We start from the raw sequence: 19,986 nt of genomic DNA on the forward strand, positions 1-19,986 counted from the left end.
GTCAGTGCCTGTGCTCAGTGGTTTAAGACTCATTATAAAAACCTACGTGATTCTGACAGAATCTTACAACTGAAGGTGTAATTACACTTTCTCATGCCTACTTTGTACTGACTGTTAGTCAATTTGAAATTGGGCCATCTTCAGAGTCTGCCATCAAAAGAAGGTAGAATAATTATACCAGAACATGTAGCAGAAAATAAGCTGGACTTCAGCATGCCTGGTGTCAAAACAACAGTCTTCCTTAGAAAACCACTCACATGTGCTCAAGCCAAAGCAACAGTTTGCCAAAACTTGTAACTTCTGTCCCTTAAACAACACTGATTAGCATTATTTTTCATACAGTGAGGCTGATAAACAGCACTAGTAAGAATCAACGCATAAAATTAATTTTAAAATGAAAAAAATGATCACATGGCCGGTGGCGAGGCTTGAAAACCTCATCTCGTGCTCACTGCTCACAGCAGGATTCTGAAGACAGCTGAAAACCAGCTTGTTTGGGGCACGTACAGCCTTTGGTTGTAAACATGCATAGTTTTCACTAGCATGATCATGCTCATACTGGAATTCTGTATAAACATACACACACACACACGAAAAAAAATCCCATATATTTACGGTTAAACATGAAACGAATGTCCTTTCAGAAGTTAACATGGACCCCGGCATCTGCAGCTCACCAGTATTTAAAGAGTAAGAGATCCATATGAGAGAGAAGAAAGCAGTAACTTCCCTAAGAAGTCATCTGTGCACAGAGAAGGTCCAGTGCATCGAATTTATCTTTCAGCATCTATTTCACAGGTGAAAAAAGTCACATTTCGTGCTCTGAGAGTAAAAAATATGACTACTTTGGCATTCATGCCGTCCAATAATTTTCCACAGTTCTTCCATTAACTTGTATGATAGAAAAAGAAAATCTAGAGATTATAAAAATTAAGGGCCCAATCTTGTGTGGTTTGGCACTGAGGCTCTGTTTGGCTAAAGATAGAAACAACATTTTCAAAAGCAAAGCGTTTAAGTGACTGAAGCTAATGAAAGCGGTGAGGCCTAGGTTGGGATAAGGAGTCAGCTCAATAGGGAAGGTGTGGGCAGGGAGGACACAAGGGTAATGACTCCAAAAAAATCAGAGAATTCTTCAAACTCTTTCCAAAGAGTGAATTGGGTAATTGCAGGAAGGAAGGGTTAGAAGAGCATGTGCACACACACAAACACAAGCCAGGTAGCAGAGAGTAGATCTTCATCCTTAACGGCCTTTTTAAAAAGTTTGACCCTGAGGGGCACCTGGGGGCTCGGTCAGTTAAGCGACAGACTTCAGCTCAGGTCATGATCTCACGGTTTGTGGGTTCGAGCCCCATGTCAGGCTCTGTGCTGCCAGCTCAGAGACTGCAGCCTGCTCCAGATTCTGTGTCTCCCTCTCTCTCTGTCCCTTCCTTGTTTGCACTCTGTCTCTCTTTCTCTCTCTCAAAAATAAACATTAAAAAAAAAAAAAAAAAAGTCTGACCCTGAACTTCAGAGAATTGTACTTTCTTTCTTTTTTTTTTTTTTAATTTTTTTTTCAACGTTTTTATTTATTTTTGGGACAGAGAGAGACGGAGCATGAACGGGGGAGGGGCAGAGAGAGAGGGAGACACAGAATCGGAAACAGGCTCCAGGCTCTGAGCCATCCGCCCAGAGCCCGACGCGGGGCTCGAACTCACGGACCGTGAGATCGTGACCTGGCTGAAGTCGGAGCTTAACCGACTACGCCACCCAGGCGCCCCCAGAGAATTGTACTTTCAAAAAAAAATTTTTTTTAACCTTTATTTATTTTTGAGAGACAGAGAGAGAGGAAGCGTGAGCAGGAGAGGGGCAGAGACAGAGGGAGACACAGAATCCGGAGCAGGCTCCAGGCTCTGAGCTGTCAGCACAGAGCCCAACGCGGGGCTCAAACCCATGAGCTGTGAGATCATGACCTGAGCCAAAGTCAGACCCTAAACCAAGTGAGCCACCCAGGCGCCCTGAGAATTGTACTTTCAAAGTTCAAAAGGCATCTGACAGAAGAGCTGAACAACTTAGAAGAATTTCCAAAAGAAAGAAGAATCATGAAGCAACATTTATATTAGAAACTCCTAATTAAGTCTCCTACTGATATCCTCTTGAACTAGATGAAATCTGGTAGACTTGAGAATGTAACTAATAAAAGAAACTTTACTAGAGAATAAACTATACTATTAGAAAATAAATATACCAATCATATTTGTAAGCTATCTAGCACAGCTACAATAATATACTCAAGTTATTAACAGATTTTAATCATAAAGAAAAGGTGTTAAAACAAGCACACAAATAGGAATCAGACAAGAGAGCACTAGAATGTAAATATTTCTAAAAATGCTCTGAAAAATCAACATAATCTTCCACAATAAGCTTTTACCTTCATGTCAAATTCAGAGTTCAGTGGTGTATGGAAGAGAGAAGTTATAAACAGTCTGGTTTTAAGGATGAAAAAGGAAAGAAGAATTTTTGTTCAGGCTGTCACAGAAGTTAGTGATCAAACATTTGACTAGTGAGATCTAAACGGAACAGAAACCACACAATGCAGTATCAGAGAGTAAATGTCAGAAAAAAAGAAACCATTTTGATGCCACACATGGGACAAGTGACGAGACCAGACAATGTTCAAGTTAGGGGGCCAAGGGACAATTAAAGATGGCAGGAATTACTTTATGGATTTCTACCACAGAACTTTAACTGGTTGCTGTAGCTTTATCTCACCCTTTGAATTTAATTTATACACTATTCTTACCAAAAGGAAGAAGGAAAATCCATGCCTGCCTGAGAAATTTGTCCATACAGAATACATTTACTCCACCAATCTCAACTTCTCTTTTTTCTCTCCCCACAAACTATGGTCTTTGGACCTACTTAATCCCACTCAGCTTTTTTCTTTTTAAAATTTTTATTATTTTTTTAGTAAACATTTTTTTTTTTTTTTTTTACACATATATATTTATTTTGAGAGACAGAGTAAGAGAGAGAGTGCACGCCTGCATGCGGGAGAGGGGCAGAAAGGGAGGGAGAGAGAATTCCAAGCAGGCTCCACACTGTCAGCGTAGAGCTCATAAACAGTGAGATCATGACCTGAGCCAGAATCAAGAGCCAGACGCTTAACTGACTGAGTCACCCAGGTGCCCCAAGACTTTTTTATTATTTTCAGGTAATCTCTATGCCCAACATGGGGCTTGAATTTACAACCTTGAGATCAAGAGTCACATGCTCCACTAAATGGCCAGCCAGGTGCCCCCACCCCCCCACCTTATTTCTTATTTGGTAACCCTAACAAAGTCGTTTGCATGATATAATTCTCTCCTTGTTGACATATTACTTTATTTGTATTTTAAACTGTACTTACCCTATGTGTGCCTGCTTCCCTGCCAGATTAAAAAGAAAATCATCCAGAAGACTACTCTCTGCAACTTCCTGGGGTTCTCAAGTGTGTCCAAGGTGGAGACTGTGTTACTGCTTGTCCCCTTGGCTCCTCTGGCAGACTGCTGGCCTGTTACTGAGGCTCACGCACCCTACCTCCCACTGTCCTCTAGAGGCACGGCCCCCTGCACCTCAGGTCCTTATCCCTCCCCGCTCTACCCTTTGTTCAAGTTATTACTGTACACAGCATAATACACATTTCCCTATTTGCTATTCTGGAATGACACCACCGCTTCAGATCTGTGTCCTGTGGGAAAGCTCTCTGGTTTAACCCAACCCTTTCAACCATCACACGCAGCCTGCCAGGAGGACAGGCTCTGGACAGTAAGAGGAATTTGGAAGTCTAGTATCTCACTAAAAAATCTGCACTTAAATTTAACTTACTGTGAAGAACACTTCACGATTATCATCTGAATTTTGATTCTAAAAACTAAGAAGTAACTTCCATTTCTTTTGCGAAAAACAAATTTTCTTGCAAACAGGTAAAATTTCGTACCTTTCTTTCCCATTCTGAATTACTGAATGTCTGTCGGCTGTAGTTCTTTCACTGCAGACGTAAGTATTGCGCCGTGTCATTCCACCAGCTGCTGTATTACTCTATAAAAAAGGGGGGCCCATTTTTGTCTTAAACCATTTAGAAATAAGTATAGTACAATGAGAAAAAAATTCTTACCTAAATACACACAATTTAATCCTTATTTTTAAATTTATTTGTAATGCTTATTTATTTTTGAGAAAGAGCACATGTGTGCACATGAATGGGGGAGGGGCAGGGAGAGAGGGAGACACAGAATCCGGAGCAGGCTCCAGGCTTCGAGCTGTCAGCACAGAGCCTGACACGGGGCTTGAACCCAGGGACCATGAGATCATGACCTGAGCCGAAGTTTGGACACTTAACTGACAGAGCCACCTAGGTGCCACTGGAGACTGAATTTAAATTGTAGGGCTATGACATGACAAACCAATTTTATGGAATTAGGAAGCCAATAAAAAACCTTTTACAGGATGCCTGGGCAGCTCAGTTAAGGAACCGACTCTGGATTTCGGCTCAGGTCATGATCTCACAGTTCATGAGTTCTGGCCCCACGGTGGGTTCCGCACCGACGGTGATTGTGGAGTCTGTTTGAGATTCTCTTTCTCCCTCTCTCTGCCCCTCCCCTGCTCACAGGCTCGCACGTGCTCTCTTGCTCTCTCTCAAAATAAACATTATTAAAAAACAAACAAAAACAAAAAACCCTTTCACACAGGGTTTACTCTGATAGAACGCAAGGTCAGAGGATGGAGCAGACAAAACCCTTTGACCTCTGTCATGAGCTCCTATCCCCAGAACGGCACATACAAAAGCCTCCTAAAAGCAGCAGCAGAGCTTCCATGTGGGTCCCTCACTCTGGGTTTTGTGTTTTTTTTTTTTGTTTTTTTTTTGAGGTAGAGGGAGGGCTGTGTCATTGTTAACTTTGCAGGAAAAAAAAATGTGGTCACAGAATATCCCTCAGACTGTATATGCTCTGCAAATTCTTTCTAGAATTACTTCAGGAGTGCTAAGAATAAGAATTACTGTATTAGGTCAGAGAGAACACATTTCAATTCACAGAAAAGTTCCTGAAACTGAACAGACTTTAACAAATACTACCTATTTAAAGGGGAGATTTGTCAAGGATACGGATTAAGAGATGGACTCAGATCAGCAATATAATTTTAGGCAAAGACTAACTTTTCTTCATTTTTTCCACTTTAAAATTTAGCTGGTACATGCAAAAGCATTTGGCACAGTCCTTGGCACAAGGTAAGGACTTGGTCAAATGTTCTTTATTGTCAGAGCCCTTTGAGGATGCATGCCACATCCTTGGCCCCCACATCCCTGGCCCTCAGGCAATCAGATGTCCCAGAGTCCTGCACAGAACCCGTTAGGCATCTTCTGTCCGCGGTTTCTTGTCGGCACTGTCATCATTTGGTTTTATTTCCTCAGACTATGAGGCATTTCTATTTCTCAGGACCCGATACAACCTAAAGCTCAGATGTTTGTGGAATAGCCAGAAACAGCCCTTGACACAAAAGATCGGGTCACTAATCTAGTGGGATGGGGTGCAGCAGGAAACCCCTTCAACACAGGTATTGAAAGTGATCCCTACAGGTGGGAGACTGGGCATGGTGGCCTGGTGGGGACAGCACTGCAGGTAGTTGAGAACACAGGAGTCATATGTCTAGACCACCCTAACCCTACAATCTTAGGAACGCTCTGCAGTTTAACAATACTTACACTAGGGACAGTAGAGCTTTTCTTGCGTTCAGGAATGTCAGCCTTATTGGGATTACTTGCATTCCCAAGCATGGGGCTGGCTGGAGCAGTTCCCTTTCCTCCGACAGCACTGCCGCTTGTTTTCCGGGAAGGAATTCCGTCTTCTTTGAGGTCACTATCTGCAGTGCTGGTCTGACTCCTTTTTGGATACGCCACAACTGAAGGGATAGCTGGTCCAGCTAAAATAAAACAGTTTACTTTTTAAAAGCCAGAATATAGTTTTATATTTTAGTCTGTGAAAACCAACGTATTTAATAAGATGACCCAAGACTGCTATCATCTAAGAAAATACAAGACAGTAAAATCCTGTAAGAGATTTCCCACCAAGTATAATGTCCTTCCTTATACAATGAATTCAATTTTGAAATTTCACTTTTGTCCCTTTCTATTGAAAAATTAAAAAAAAAATTATTAGTAAGTTTGTATAGTATTTGTGCTTCAGAAATACCTTCAGGGAGAGTTGTCCACTGAAACAATCTCTAGAGTGTTACTGTACAAATAACAAACAAACTAAGCGGGTGCATGTGTATCATGGCAGCGTGAACTACTTCACCTGGTACATCTGAGAGAACCTTAGTTATCCTTTTTTGTACACAAGATGTGTTCACCTTTTGGAACAGAACAGTACAGACTTATGGGTCATTACTTCTGAAGTGTTATCCTGGATCTTTTGTAAAGCATTCGGAATCTTCTAGATAAACAGGAATTTGAGTAGACAGGGAAAGGTGACACAGGCAGAGGAAAGCATGTTCCTCATGCAAGCGACAGGGAGGAAAGGCGGCAGAGGTTCCCAATCACACCCCACCCCAGGAGGAGTGTGCCTAGGTACATCCTGGATGGGCAATTAACCGATATCCTACAAAATAGCATCAGGAGAGTCTGATGGCAGCACAGGAATTTGGAGTTCAAAGCATTTTGGAGATGAACAAACTCATATATAACTCATATATTCATTATGTATACTGTCCAGTGGTCATCTTCAAGAATGGCACCAAATGCTCATCATTTATAGTAGAAGAAACTTTATATTTAGGTGTACTAAAAAGGGGTTGGGGTGGGGTAGAAGAAAACTACTTTTTGGACAAAATCTAAATGGTAAATCTATTTGGAACTGAATTAAAAGTAAACAAAAGTTTGTTTTTATTTATGGGAGGAAAAAAACTAAGCTTCCAGTTTGGGAAATTTACCACATAAAACAAAGAATTAACCAAGCATGTGTGATACTACCCTTAACACTTATCTTTCTTTGCAAAATCATGAGGCAGCTAAGGACATCCTGCACTTTCAGGGTTACTGCTGATCTGCTCTGAAACTTGGCTCAGACCGCATGGTCTCACCAGAGCCACTTGCGTCCGGGGCAAGTTGAGCTCCAACGCACATTTACCACCTGGTTGGTAAATCCGGGCCAACACCAGTCACGCCAGAGCAGTCCTGTCCCGAGGACTGTGTGGACTGCCTTTGCCAGCACAGCCACCTCCTCCACCGTGGCCTCCAGCTCCCTCAACCCTGGTAATCACTGGTCTGGTCTCCATCCCTCATTCTCTCCTTTCCAGAATGTTACATGAATGGAATCAATTTCATAACACCTTTTGAGATTTTTTCTCCATTCCGTGTAGTTCCTTTGAGATCTATGCAAATGGTTGCACCTATCAATACTTTGTTCCTTTTTATTGCTGAGTAGTGTTCCGTGATGTGGCTGTCTCACAGAGAAATGTGATTTTTATGTAGTCAAACTTGGTAAACATGTCTTTTCTTTCATAACTATTAGTGTTGGGGTTTCGGTCAGAACGACCGTCACTAGTCCAAGTTATAACGCGAAAAGCAAATTATCTCGTGTTTTCTTTGACTATTTCCATGTTTTTCACATTTCCATCTTCATTCCAAGTGGAACCCACCCTTGTGTAAGATGTGAGAAATGGATACAGATTTATTTTTTTCTGATCACTACCAAACTGCCCCAGTGCCCCAGAGTAATAAGCCAGTGATTCTTTACTTTTTCCCCCCTAAGACAAAGAACGCTTTGAAAATCGAACGAATATCACCTTTCCTAGAAAAATATGTGCACACATCCCAGGGGTTCACACCTGGGACCCAAATTAAGAACCACAGATAAAAGTTAAGTTATACTTTCATAGAACCAGGCCTATAGAAACAGCTGGCATCTGGAAGGAGGAAACAAGGGGAGAGGGAAGAGGAAGGACAAGCTGAAAGCGGGGTTAGCTGTAGGCTTGTCTGCCTTTACTCAGTACCAAGTGAGTGTGCTTTACTAGACATTGCATTTGGAATCTACCTCATTCTTAGCCCTTAAAACTACACAGCCAGAGGTATAACAAAATCTTTCCTTTGCTGACCACCATCTTCATCCCCATAAAGAATAAAAAACAACACAGAATTGGGTGACTTTCTATATATACTTGGATTTCTGGAAATATTCTTTTTATGAAAATTTTTTGGTACTATTTTTTCTTTTTTTTTAAGTAGGCTCTGTGCCCAACATGGGGCTCGAACTCACGATTCTGAGATTAAGAGCTGCGTGCTCCACTAATGGAGCCAGCGAGGTGGCTTTCATGAACTTTTTGCTATTAGAGGCTCCAAGAAGGAAGGATCATTATCATCACACAAAGAGCACTCCCTGAGGCAATCAGTGGGTCAGTGGGCAGAGCCACGGGACCTGGCCCCTGAAGTCCGGGCATGCTGCCACAGGTACTCCCACATCCTTGTAACCCTGGGAGATGTGGTGGGCCCTCTTGATAAAATTGGAGGTTTGGTGAGTGTCTGACACCATGTCTAATGCTCTTCTTAGCTCTAAAATTTTCTGAACTGGGTGAGAAAGGCATTACCAATCCAAATGGAATATATATGCTTACAGAAGAATTAACTTATTAAGATCGTCACTAGAGACAGGAGAAAACTCTATTACCAGGCTTTTCCCCTCCAAGACTTTAGGAATAATTCCCTTTAAACTGGATGGTCCAGAGCAATCTGGAGGCATTTTGCTAAATGCCTTGTTGTCTAGAGGCAATGAAAATCCCTCCTTAACAACTAATCTGAACATGGACAGAAACAGAGACCCAGATCAACACTTGGTTTACAAATGCGATGTGCACAATACCTAGTGTCAGAATGGGTCCTCGGCTCTCAGTTACGTCCTAGAATAGCAGACATGCTCACAGTTTACCGGCAGCTTCAGTACATGGTGCTGCACCAGCCCAGACCACACAGACAGGCAGCACATCAACAGGAAGAGAAACGGACACTGAGCAAAGTGTCATCGCTCCTGGTACAAAGCCAAAACTATCCACACGGGAATGTTCTGTGCCACCGTCAAGCACCAAAACTCAAGGTGAAAGAATGAAAGCGGACAAAGTCCAGAGAAGGGAAATGAACTGAACAAAAAATAAATGGGTGTTCCGTGAGAGGATGTATTTTTATAATTTTTTTTTAATAATTTTGTTTTAACATTTATTTATTATCGAGAGACAGAGAGACACAGAGCGTGAGCAGGGGAGGGGTAGAGACAGGGGGAGACACAGAATCTGAAACAGGCTCCGGGTTCTGAGCTGTCAGCACAAAGCCCAACGTGGGGCTCGAACTCACAAACTGTGAGATTATGACCTGAGGCGAAGTCAGTCACTTAACCAACTGAGCCACTCAGGCGTCCCGAGAGGATGTATTTTTATTTATTTTTTTTAAATTTTATTTAAAAAAAAAAAAAAATTTTTTTTTTTAACGTTTATTTATTTTTGACACAGGGAGAGACACAGCATGAACAGGGGAGGGTCAGAGAGAGGGAGGCACAGAATCTGAAGCAGGCTCCAGGCTCTGAGCTATCAGCACAGAGCCCGACGCGGGGCTAGAACCCACGGACCGCGAGATCATGACCTGAGCCGAAGTCGGCCGCTTAACCGACTGAACCACCCAGGCGCCCCGAGGATGTATTTTTAAAAGTTAGGACCAGGCCAACTGGTCTAAGTTCCTGGATCTTAAAATGCTGGAGTTAAAGAAATACCTGCAACATTAACATTCACAGGTTACAGGCGAATAAACACACATCCATGCTAGAGTGTCTGGATTCCAACACAGGGTTGCCTTGAAGGTAGAATAAACTGTTAAATTTGGTACCCAACATCTCCTAGGGTCCCGAGTCTCATGAAAAATTCACTTCCATGGTGAATATGTTAAGAGTGAGGGTGTTCAGACACACCAATGGCCATAGTGCACCTGACAATGACCCAGGTCAAAAATTTAAACCAAGTAAGGCAAAATTGGGGTACTATGCATTCTCTATGGCTGGCCACATGTAGCTACATAAATTTAACTTAAACAAAACTGAAAACCATTTCCCTGGTTCAAGTGCCCAACAGCCAAGTGTAGCTACTGGCTACTCTGTTGGACACCATCGATCCAGAACATTTTCATCACAGCAGAAAGTGCTGGACAATGACGCTCGGGAAAGTAAGTCTGATGCAGAGATGGGGAGGGGAGTGAACAGAGAATCAGAGACTGAAGCGAGAGTCCCAGAGGACTGAATGTACCAAGGAGATCAGAGCCTGGAGATGATCAGGCCAACACTGGCAGGACTGGTAGGAAATAAAAGTCCTGAAGGGAAATCAAGTCACTTTCCCACCCTGACAGGCCTTAAGCAAAAGGATGCTTCCCAATATTAGGAGGCCTCTTGTGTAAGGGGAGACTCAAGGAAAACACAGTGGAACAGTCTCAAACTTACCATGGTCACTGTATCGCCTCTGCTTCTGGCTGGAAGAAACACTTCTCTGCACCTTGTGGTGAGGAGACTGGCCAGTGCTGTTGTTGAGGTCACTGCTTGGCCTAACCTTAGCAAGTGAGAGATTGCTGCTAGAACTGGAGTCACTAGCATCCAGCTGAGAGAAAATGAGAAGAACAGAGCAAACCACAACACGGACCCAAATGGTACGTTAGGAAACTAAACTTCTCGTAACACATAAACCTCTCACAAACAGTTCATTCACAGATGAAGAAGCACCATGTACAAAAACGACAACCTTACATTTGGGCAGATGTATTTTTCTGACTGCTGAAAAGCTCATGAAAGGACAGGTATTTATGACCTTTTTAGGCTTTTTCAAATAACGTAAAACACTCTCTATTTACTTCACCTGATACTTTATATCACTTCCAAACCATTAATGACCACAGGCTAACTTATGATGTTCATGTCTGTGACAACATCCAATGTTACAGTTACCATCTCAAAGTTGAAACAGGAGCTCCTAAAGGTGATAGCAGTTAGGTTCATCCTTTGCAGGCCAATTTCAAAATTACATACCCAATGTTATACATGTTAACAAAATAAACACTAAGAAAAGAGCTTTTGAAACTGATCATTTACATAAAAGTTGTATTAGCTCTTTCCAATTACTCTTACCTCTGAAGATTTTCTTCCCAACAACAAATATGTAGCTGTGATTTCATCATATTTCATTTTACTAAGAGATTCTTGAATTTCTTCTTCTGAATATCCCATTCCCACCATAATATCTAAAAGAAGGGCATAATACAGTTGATGTGTTTTGTCTGGATACGAAATCACTGTGTTAGATATTAAAATAATTTCCTTTACTCGACTCTAAACATCATAGATTTTCTAATTTAAATGGGCGGTTGGTTTACTTCTGAGTAACTATAAGGGATAACACAGGAAACTACAGGTGGGTTCCTAATATGACAAAACAGATAAGCTGACTCATATAACTTATGTTTCGCTTCCCACCGTTCACACTTGAGGTGTATGCATACGAGTCAAAACAGAAATATGCCACTTGCACACACACAAGCATGGAGGCACAGAGTAATTACCTATTCTCTTCTGGTCTGAGATGTCCAGTTCTGGTTCAACAAATGGTTTAAGTTCATCTTCTTCGTGCCCTGCGTTGATCCATCTGTCCTTCATGATTTGCTGAAAGGTCAACTGTTCATTAGCAGCATAAAATAAAACATGCTAATAACCACAATATTTAGAAAAAATTATTTTCAACATTTCATGGATTACAGCTCAAAAGGTAACTTTAAAAAAATGTTTCTGGGTGCCTGAGTGGCTCAGCCAGTGAACGTCCGACTCTTGTTTTCAGCTCAGTTTATGATATCACAGTCTTGTGAGATCAAGGCTCACAACGGGCTCTGTGCTGACAGCATGGAGCCTGCTTGGGATTCTCTGCCCACCCCCCCCTCCCCCAATCCCCTGCATGCTCACGTGTGTGTGGTCACTCTCTCACTCTCAAAATAAATAAATAAACATTAAAAAAATGTTTTGGGGAACCTGGGTGACTCAGTCCAGTTGGGCGTCCAACTTCAGCTCAGATCTGATTCCACTGTTTGTGAGTTCGAGCCCCATGTTGGGGCTCTGTGCTGACAGCTCAGAGCCTGGAGCCTGCTTCAGATTCTGTGTCTCCCTCTCTCTCTGCCCCTCTCCCACTCTGTCTCTTTCTCTCAAAAATAAATAAACGTTAAAAAAAGCTAAAAAAAAAAAAAAAAAAAAAAGTTTTAATGCCTCAATTCCTGCTTTAAAAGCCCCAGGGCAGTATTCTCATACAAACCAAGCAAAGTTCTACAAATACCTTAAAGACCCTCCAAAGTTGTTACTTACTTTGCACTTATGCAATTACCTCTAGAGTGCCTCGTTTTATTGGATTTAGCACCAGGAAACGTTTGAGAAGGTTTTCACAGTCTGTGGACATGTAGAAAGGGATTCTGTATTTCCCTCTTAATACTCTTTCTCTCAGTTCCTTTGGGGATGGAGGGAGGAAAGAAAACTAGTGAGTCAACTTTTAGGTTAAAAAAGAACCAGTGAGACCCCATGATACTGACAGATTCTTATAATATTAACCCTCATCATTTTATAAAATCTTTTGCATTCTGAAGAACGTGGATGCAACTGGTTCTAATACCTTTAGGTTCTGTCCGTCAAAGGGGAGCGACCCGCTGACAAGAGTGTAGAGGATGACGCCCAGGCTCCACACGTCCACTTCTGGCCCGTCGTATTTCTTGCCCTGGAAGAGCTCTGGGGCTGCATATGGAGGACTGCCACAAAACGTATCCAGTTTACTGCCAACAGTAAATTCATTGCTAAAACCAAAGTCAGCTATTTTAATGTTCATATCAGCATCTAACAATAGATTTTCGGCCTAGAGGGAAAACATCAAGACAAAAATGAAATTTAACCAAAATATAATTAGAACTGTGATAGAATTAGGCATTTCATAAAAGCTTTCTGTAATGATATCAAGTTAATATATCCTAATGAATAAAATGAGAAAACATTCTTTCTAGAGGGAAAAAAAAAAACAACCCTGAAGATAATTAGAATTTCTAATTCTTTTTTTTTTTTTTTTTAAGTAATTGCCACACCCAATGTGGGCTCAAACTCACAACCCTGGGACCAAGAGTCAGATGCTCTACTGATTAAGCCAGCCAGGCGCCCCAGAATTTCTAATTTTTTAAACATTAACAACCAGTAACAGATATGAGGTATAGATTAACTGGCAATAATTTAAACAACCAATGCCCATGATAAAAAAAAAACAAAAAAACCTTGAAATAGCTTTTCAATTAATAATGATAAACAGCTTTTAAAAAATGAAAACTTGTTTTAAGTGGACAACCATGTTTCATAAAAACTGCCAAAGAGCTGTGCAATGGCTATTATTGGGGAGGGAGAACCTAGGCCTCATAGAAGATACAGAGCCAGCCACTTTCATTTATTTCAACAAACATTTACCACGTGCCAATCACATACCAGGAACAGACATGGTGTCTGGATGTACAATGATGAATAAGATAGATGGAGTCTTGCCCTCAAAGAGCTCATAGGTTGGAGGGGGAAAGGCAGAAAGTCAAGTAGCCACACTCTGACCTGAGTGCCAAGACAGGAGGTGTGGGGAGTTGTGGGCCTAGCACTGAAGGAGCAGAAAGGTCTCCTAGAGGGGCGAAATCAAAGCCACTGCCTGGAGGCTTGGTCAATAGTAGTGGGTGTGTTGGCCCGCAGAATACAGTCTGAAAACCCAGGAGGAAAGATAGACCATGTTTTACTCAAGAAACTGAAAGACAGTATATGGAAAAGAGGTGCAGGGATATGGCGATGACTGAATCACAAAGGGCCAGTTGAGTGACTGGTAGGAAGTTTGAGTTTTCAACCTAATGGCAATGGAAAGCCATTAAAGAGTCACTCAAACAGGAAAGCGACAATGTTATTTGTGTTCTTAAAAGACCACTGTGGTTGTAATGTGTAAAACAGACAGGACAGGGAGAAGCAAGATTGGAAGCAGGGAAGACCAAGCAAGAAGCTAGTGTACAAGATGCTGGTGGTCTAGATGAGAACAGTGGTAACAGGGACAGAGAAGAGTGTGCTCAAGACAGGTTTAGCAAAAGGGCCTGGGGGCTGAGAGGGCAGCAGAGCAAAGGAGACTGAGGCACCGAGGGACACAAGCACCAGAACGAGAGGTGAACATTCTGGGGCAGCAATGAAGAAGGCAGGCTGTGGACCTGAGCAGGGGCGCAGGTGGTGTGGTCAGACAGCTGGGCACCAGACTGCAGAAGACAGCTCTGGCTGCAGGCATGGATCCAGGACTCGCCAGCATGCAGGTGGCCACTGCAGCTACCAGCGCAGGTGCGAAAGCAGCACGGGTGGGTATGGGAAACAGGGAGGAATGTGGACAATGTTTGGGGAGATATGTGGCAAAGGCGGAGAGAGAAAACGGAGGGTATCTGGAAGGGGACGTGGGGTGAAGAGGTGTTTTGGTGAAGGTAGTACAGACTTGAGCATGTTTTTTTTTTTTTTTTTTTTTTTTTTTTTTAATTTTTTTTTTTTTTCAACGTTTATTTATTTTTGGGACAGAGAGAGACAGAGCATGAACGGGGGAGGGGCAGAGAGAGAGGGAGACACAGAATCGGAAACAGGCTCCAGGCTCTGAGCCATCAGCCCAGAGCCCGACGCGGGGCTCGAACTCGCGGACCGCGAGATCGTGACCTGGCTGAAGTCGGACGCTTAACCGACTGCGCCACCCAGGCGCCCCAGAGCATGTTTTTGTAAAGGCTGCTGGTGAGGAGCCAGCAGGTAGAGAGGGTGGATGAAGAAACAGGAGTCAGGAACCAGGACCCAGAGGCAGGGCCTGCAGGGCCAACCTACTGACCATAACAACAGGAAGGGGGCATGTGGTACAGCTTACTCTGGGAAACCAAAGGAGTTCCTGCCTGGTGGAAACTAGAAAACCTTATCCTATGCCAAGAGCGAGGGCAGAGGTGAAGGAAGGATGGTGCAGCAGTGTCTCCAACGGCACTGCTGTTAACAGAAGACAATGCTGACCAGAGAAACAGAGGGGGCCAGGTGGCGCGGAGGGCACTGTCCACGTGACAGCACACGTCTCGGAGGCCCCCAGCTGTTTGGCAGCATGATGGTTTTTCTCCAGAGACCAGCTATGAGCTACGTTAATTGAAATGTAAAATATTTTTAATAAACTTCCTACTTCTTTCTTTTTAATACCAAAACCTGATTAAAAGGATCAATTATTATAGGATTTATTTTTTTCTTATTTAATAACACAGTCTAATCTGTGACCGCTAGGAAAACTGAGTGCATGCAGATAGAGCACACGCTCACAGACTAAGGGCCCCACAACTTACCTTGAGGTCTCTGTGAACAATCCGCTTTTGGTGGCAGTACTGGACTGCAGATACTATCTGCACAGGAGAGACACAAGGTTATTAATCATCATTAAGAAGAAAAGACTCCATTGATGTTCACACATGCCAAATACTTAGCGATCACCTGAATGTGTGGATCTCTGAAAATAATTTTCTTGTGCTTTGAACTTTCCAATTCGGAGAAATTCAGGGGTGAGGGTGAGAAGAGAAGGGTGAGGATGTTTTTGCTGCTCTCTAGTTTTAACTGTAAAGTCTCCTTTGGGACCTACCCCTTGACATTCCGGTTCTTTGGGAATGGTGCCAGGGTCCAACAAATCACCAGGATCTTGAGGACCCTCTTTGTCCCCAGACCCAGGATCGGATGGCTCGGGTGCAAGCTTCCCATACTCATGTAATTAACTCAAAACCAAACTGGCAGTTACAGACTATCAATGGCTAGGCGTCCATCCAGGTCGGGTCTCCTCTGTTAATCACTTCTCTTCCCAGTCAGACTGCTCCTTATAACACTCTCTTCCTTTTAGCTGATGTGGGTGCAAAGACAGCAAAACTTACTTCACCTCTCTGAGGATCAGTTTCCTCTTCCTCAAAGCGGAAGAGTAAATGTTGTAACGTGTGAACTACAAACCATGGAATGGTTGTGTGCTCCATCGATCAGGGTCCCTTCCACACTCAGCAAATGGTATGCTTTTATTTAGTCCACTTTGGATTATTCCTGTGATTAGTACTGCTGATTAAACAACTATTTTGCTGAAATTTCACACTTCCGCCTAACTTTTTAAGAAGTCTCCTTTTCTAAATATGAATGTTTTAGATGCTCATTATAGGAATTTTAGGAAATACAGAAAGGTATATATAAGTACATGACTGATAACATCTCTTGTTGTTTTACTGTATCTGCTTCTAGTCTTTTCATTGGTATTATGCCTGTGTAACTATGTATGACCACATATACACAAAACTGGGGTTCTAAAGCTTTCTCCAGATCATCATCAGCTTTTAGTTGTAAGCCCCACACACCCACCTACACTGGACATAAACATTCAGAGAGGCTGTTTTTTAAGGAGGCTCCGCACCCAGTGTGTGGTATGAGCTCACTGAAGAGTCGCATGCTCTACTGATTGAGCCGGCCGGGCACCCCAGGCTGTTTTATCAATTTGCATTTTGGTTCAAAACAGGCAGCAAGGAGAAGCTGGACTGGGGTTAGGGTGAGGTGATGCCAAAATCAGGGCTTCACTAAGCAGCTTCATAAAGTGAATAGTCACAAGATCAGATCAGATCCACTTATAACCAACAAAAAATAGAAAATTTCTAATGGTAAAATACGGTTTAGAACACTTGTTACCTTGGATTAGCATTTACACTTGTTCTAGTCTGTCTGCATGAAAACTGAGAAAATGACATTGCTTTGTTTTCCCAAGACAAACACGTTTATTGCCTGAAACACAGGTAGAGTTTACCTTCCTTCTGCCTGATGATCTGATTTTCCCTCTCCTGCCATACTGAGATTCCCCTACAGGTTATTTCCAAACCCTGTTTTTCAACCAGATTTGACCATCTCCCATCCTTCCTCAAAGAGATCACAGAACTTCTCCTACCTTAGAACAAGTGAACCTAAAGCCATAATAGCCTGAAAATGGTCAACTTTAAATCACTGCGGTATTTTTTGCATTCTTTTAAGCTAGAAACAATTCTTTCTTTAAAAAAAACAAAAACAAAAACTGAGGATCTGTGTGTTTTCCAGATTGAAATATGAACACAAGCCTAATTTGCCTCTAGCCAGACAGGAGACAACAGAGGCAGCAATGTTACCAACCCCCTAAGAAGAAGGTGAGGAAGGCAAGACGGAGCCGGGAATCTAGTCTTTCTCTCTGAAAACAACAGAGCTCTTGTTCAAAAGCTTAAAACCACACAAGCAGTCACTAGGAGGAGAATGGCGAAGGAGACATCACCTGCTAACGGATGTGAAAAGAAAGGCCTATTTCTGACACAAAACATGATCCTACCGAGTGTACTTTTTGTACGGCATACCTTCTTCTTTGCCACAAACAGGAAAACGTATTCAAGAAAGGATGGCTTATAACCTTTTGGAAAGCATGGCTATTCGAATCAGAGCAAAGAGGAAACACCAGTATCTCACTTGATCCTTCCAGGCTTAAGTGAGGGGTCTTAAGGAAATACTAAGGCAAGAAGAAAGAATTACATTAAATTGTAAGCAGTGTAAATCAAGTCATTCGTAGGAAAGGCACATACACTATCTTTCCTGGACAAACTAATAGGTTCCTCAAATAAAGAACTCAGAATTTCTGCAGAAAATTTAAAATAACTGAGCAAGTGCCTCAAGATTTGGGGTAGTCGATGTCCAAGCCCCTCTGACAAGTGAGACCCCGCCAGGGGGCTGGGTAGAGACGGAAGAAGTGAGGGGCAGTTACAGGGTTAAGCACCGAGCTGCTTCCTTGGAGAAGGTCAGGCTCAAACCTGTTGTTGCTGGCTGGCGCTAAGCAGCCCGCTCCTCACAGTCAACAGACCACATTCACATAAATGTGTGCAAGTCTGAGTGGGAAGGAACTGAAGTTTTAGGAGGAAAGAAAAAAAAAAAATCTTGGCTTTTAAGGGGCCAATTTACAAAAATTAAGAGTACAGTTATGGGAAGGGCCAAACAGGCTTGTCTTGTAATAAAGAGAACCTTGAGCTTCCCTCCACAGACCAGAGAATAAAATGATAGGAGAACTGGAAAGTACTTCAAAGTTTATCAAGTACAAATTCCAATTTTTGAGCTAGAAAAACTGAGGATATGAGAAGTTAAATAATAGCCAAAAGTTAGTTTCAAATTTTGATATTTAATAGGTTTTAATTCAAAGTATCATTAGTATTTAAGCTTTTAAATTAAAGGGGCGCCTGGGTGGCGCAGTCGGTTAAGCGTCCGACTTCAGCCAGGTCACGATCTCGCGGTCCGTGAGTTCGAGCCCCGCGTCAGGCTCTGGGCTGATGGCTCAGAGCCTGGAGCCTGTTTCCGATTCTGTGTCTCCCTCTCTCTCTGCCCCTCCCCCGTTCATGCTCTGTCTCTCTCTGTCCCAAAAATAAATAAATGTTAAAAAAAAAAAAAAAAAAAAAAATTAAATTTAAGGAACAGAAGTTAATCTGAGCAGCAAGTTCTTAACTGTAAATACCAGACTAAGCAAAAGAGGCAACTGTTAAAAGAAATCTGGAAAATCAACTAAAATTGTCTTTCCAAATACTATGAAATCTTTAAAGACTACTGTCTATACCTCTACTGTGGCAACCTTATAGATAAATAAAACAAAAAAATTAAAGGTTCTGAAACGAGGCTATACTGCCGTCTAAATACAGAACTGATTGATGTCTAGCGAAGTACAGAGTTAATTTAATGTTTTTATTTGTTTTGACAGAGAGAGTGCACGTACATGTGAGTGGGGGAGGGGCAGAGAGAGCAGGAGGGAGGGAGAGAGGGGGAGAGAGAGAGAGAGAGACAGCGAGAGACAGAGAGAGAGAACCCCAAGCAGGATAGAGCCTCATGCGCTCGATCCTAGGAACAGTCAGATCATGACCTGAGCCAAAATCAAGAGTCAGACGCTTAATCGCCTGAGCTCCCCAGGTGCCCCAGTACACAGTTAGTTTAAAAGCAGTAAAGGGGGTGCCTGGGTGGCGCAGTCAGTTAAACGTCCAACTTCAGCTCAGGTCATGATCTCACAGTTTGTGGATTCAAGCCCCACGTCGAGCTCTGTGCTAACAGCTCAGAACCTGGAGCCTGCTTCTGTTTCTGTGTCTCCCTCTCTCTCTCTCAAAAATAAGAAACATAGGAAGGAAGGAAGGAAGGAAGGAAGGAAGGAAGGAAGGAAGGGAGGGAGGGAGGGAGGGAGGGAGGGAGGGAGGGAGGGAGGGAGGGAGGAAGGAAGGAAGGAAGGAAGGAAGGAAGGAAGGAAGGAAGGAAGGAAGGAAGGAAGGAAGGAAAAATGCGGTAAAGTATCCTGCTCCTTTTCTGTGTCTATATCAAGGATGGGCAAATCATGGCCTTCAGGCTAAATCTGATCCACCACTTGTAAATAAAGTTTTGTTGGAACACATTCGTTGGAGCATATTCTTTTACAAACTGTCTACAGCTGTTTTTGTGCTACAATAGTCAAGTTAGATGGCTGTGACACAGGCTGTGTGGCCCACAAAGCCTGAAATATTTACTCTCTGGCGCTTTACAGAAAGAGTTGCCTGATTTGTAATCTAAAAAAACAGGAGAATATAACGATTAAGAATTTGAGTTTTTGAGTCAGAGGACCTGGGTCTGAATCACTGGCAGGTCTGCTACTTGCCAGACGTTATATTTTGGGCAAATTATTTAATCTTCCTGTGCCTCAGTTTCCTTATCTTTAGCAAATGAGCACAAGACCCCTTAATTCACAAAGGCTGCAGCAAGATTCACATTAATGTAGATAAAGCACTTATCCCAATATCTGGTAGGTAATGATCCATCAGTAAGTAGCAATTATGATTACTAAAAACAGGGAAGTTAGGTCACCTTTATATTTAAAACCTGCTTATTA

At 42.5% G+C, this 19,986-nt stretch overlaps 1 protein-coding gene across 14 annotated transcripts in view; it reads right to left on the reverse strand.

The window, feature by feature from the left end:
* The window catches only part of MARK3 (microtubule affinity regulating kinase 3), a 115,991-nt gene that overhangs the window by 14,505 nt on the left and 81,500 nt on the right, over positions 1 to 19,986 (reverse strand). For 10 of the 14 annotated variants that reach the window (XM_086708727.1, XM_086708721.1, XM_086708718.1 and 7 more), the window contains 8 exons: positions 15,413 to 15,469; positions 12,682 to 12,918; positions 12,400 to 12,519; positions 11,594 to 11,693; positions 11,163 to 11,275; positions 10,485 to 10,638; positions 5,720 to 5,937; positions 3,959 to 4,059 (listed from right to left, as the gene is read on the reverse strand). In XM_086708727.1, the coding sequence (XP_086564853.1) occupies positions 3,959 to 4,059; positions 5,720 to 5,937; positions 10,485 to 10,638; positions 11,163 to 11,275; positions 11,594 to 11,693; positions 12,400 to 12,519; positions 12,682 to 12,918; positions 15,413 to 15,469 (1,100 nt within the window). The remainder of the gene's footprint in view (positions 1 to 3,958; positions 4,060 to 5,719; positions 5,938 to 10,484; positions 10,639 to 11,162; positions 11,276 to 11,593; positions 11,694 to 12,399; positions 12,520 to 12,681; positions 12,919 to 15,412; positions 15,470 to 19,986) is intronic. The other 4 variants (XM_086708722.1, XM_086708720.1, XM_086708717.1 and 1 more) reach the window with 2 other exon arrangements.

Source organism: Puma concolor, chromosome B3 (genome assembly GCF_028749965.1).
Source record: "Puma concolor isolate L17-30 chromosome B3, mPumCon1.1.hap2, whole genome shotgun sequence".
NCBI classification, from domain to species: domain Eukaryota; kingdom Metazoa; phylum Chordata; class Mammalia; order Carnivora; family Felidae; genus Puma; species Puma concolor.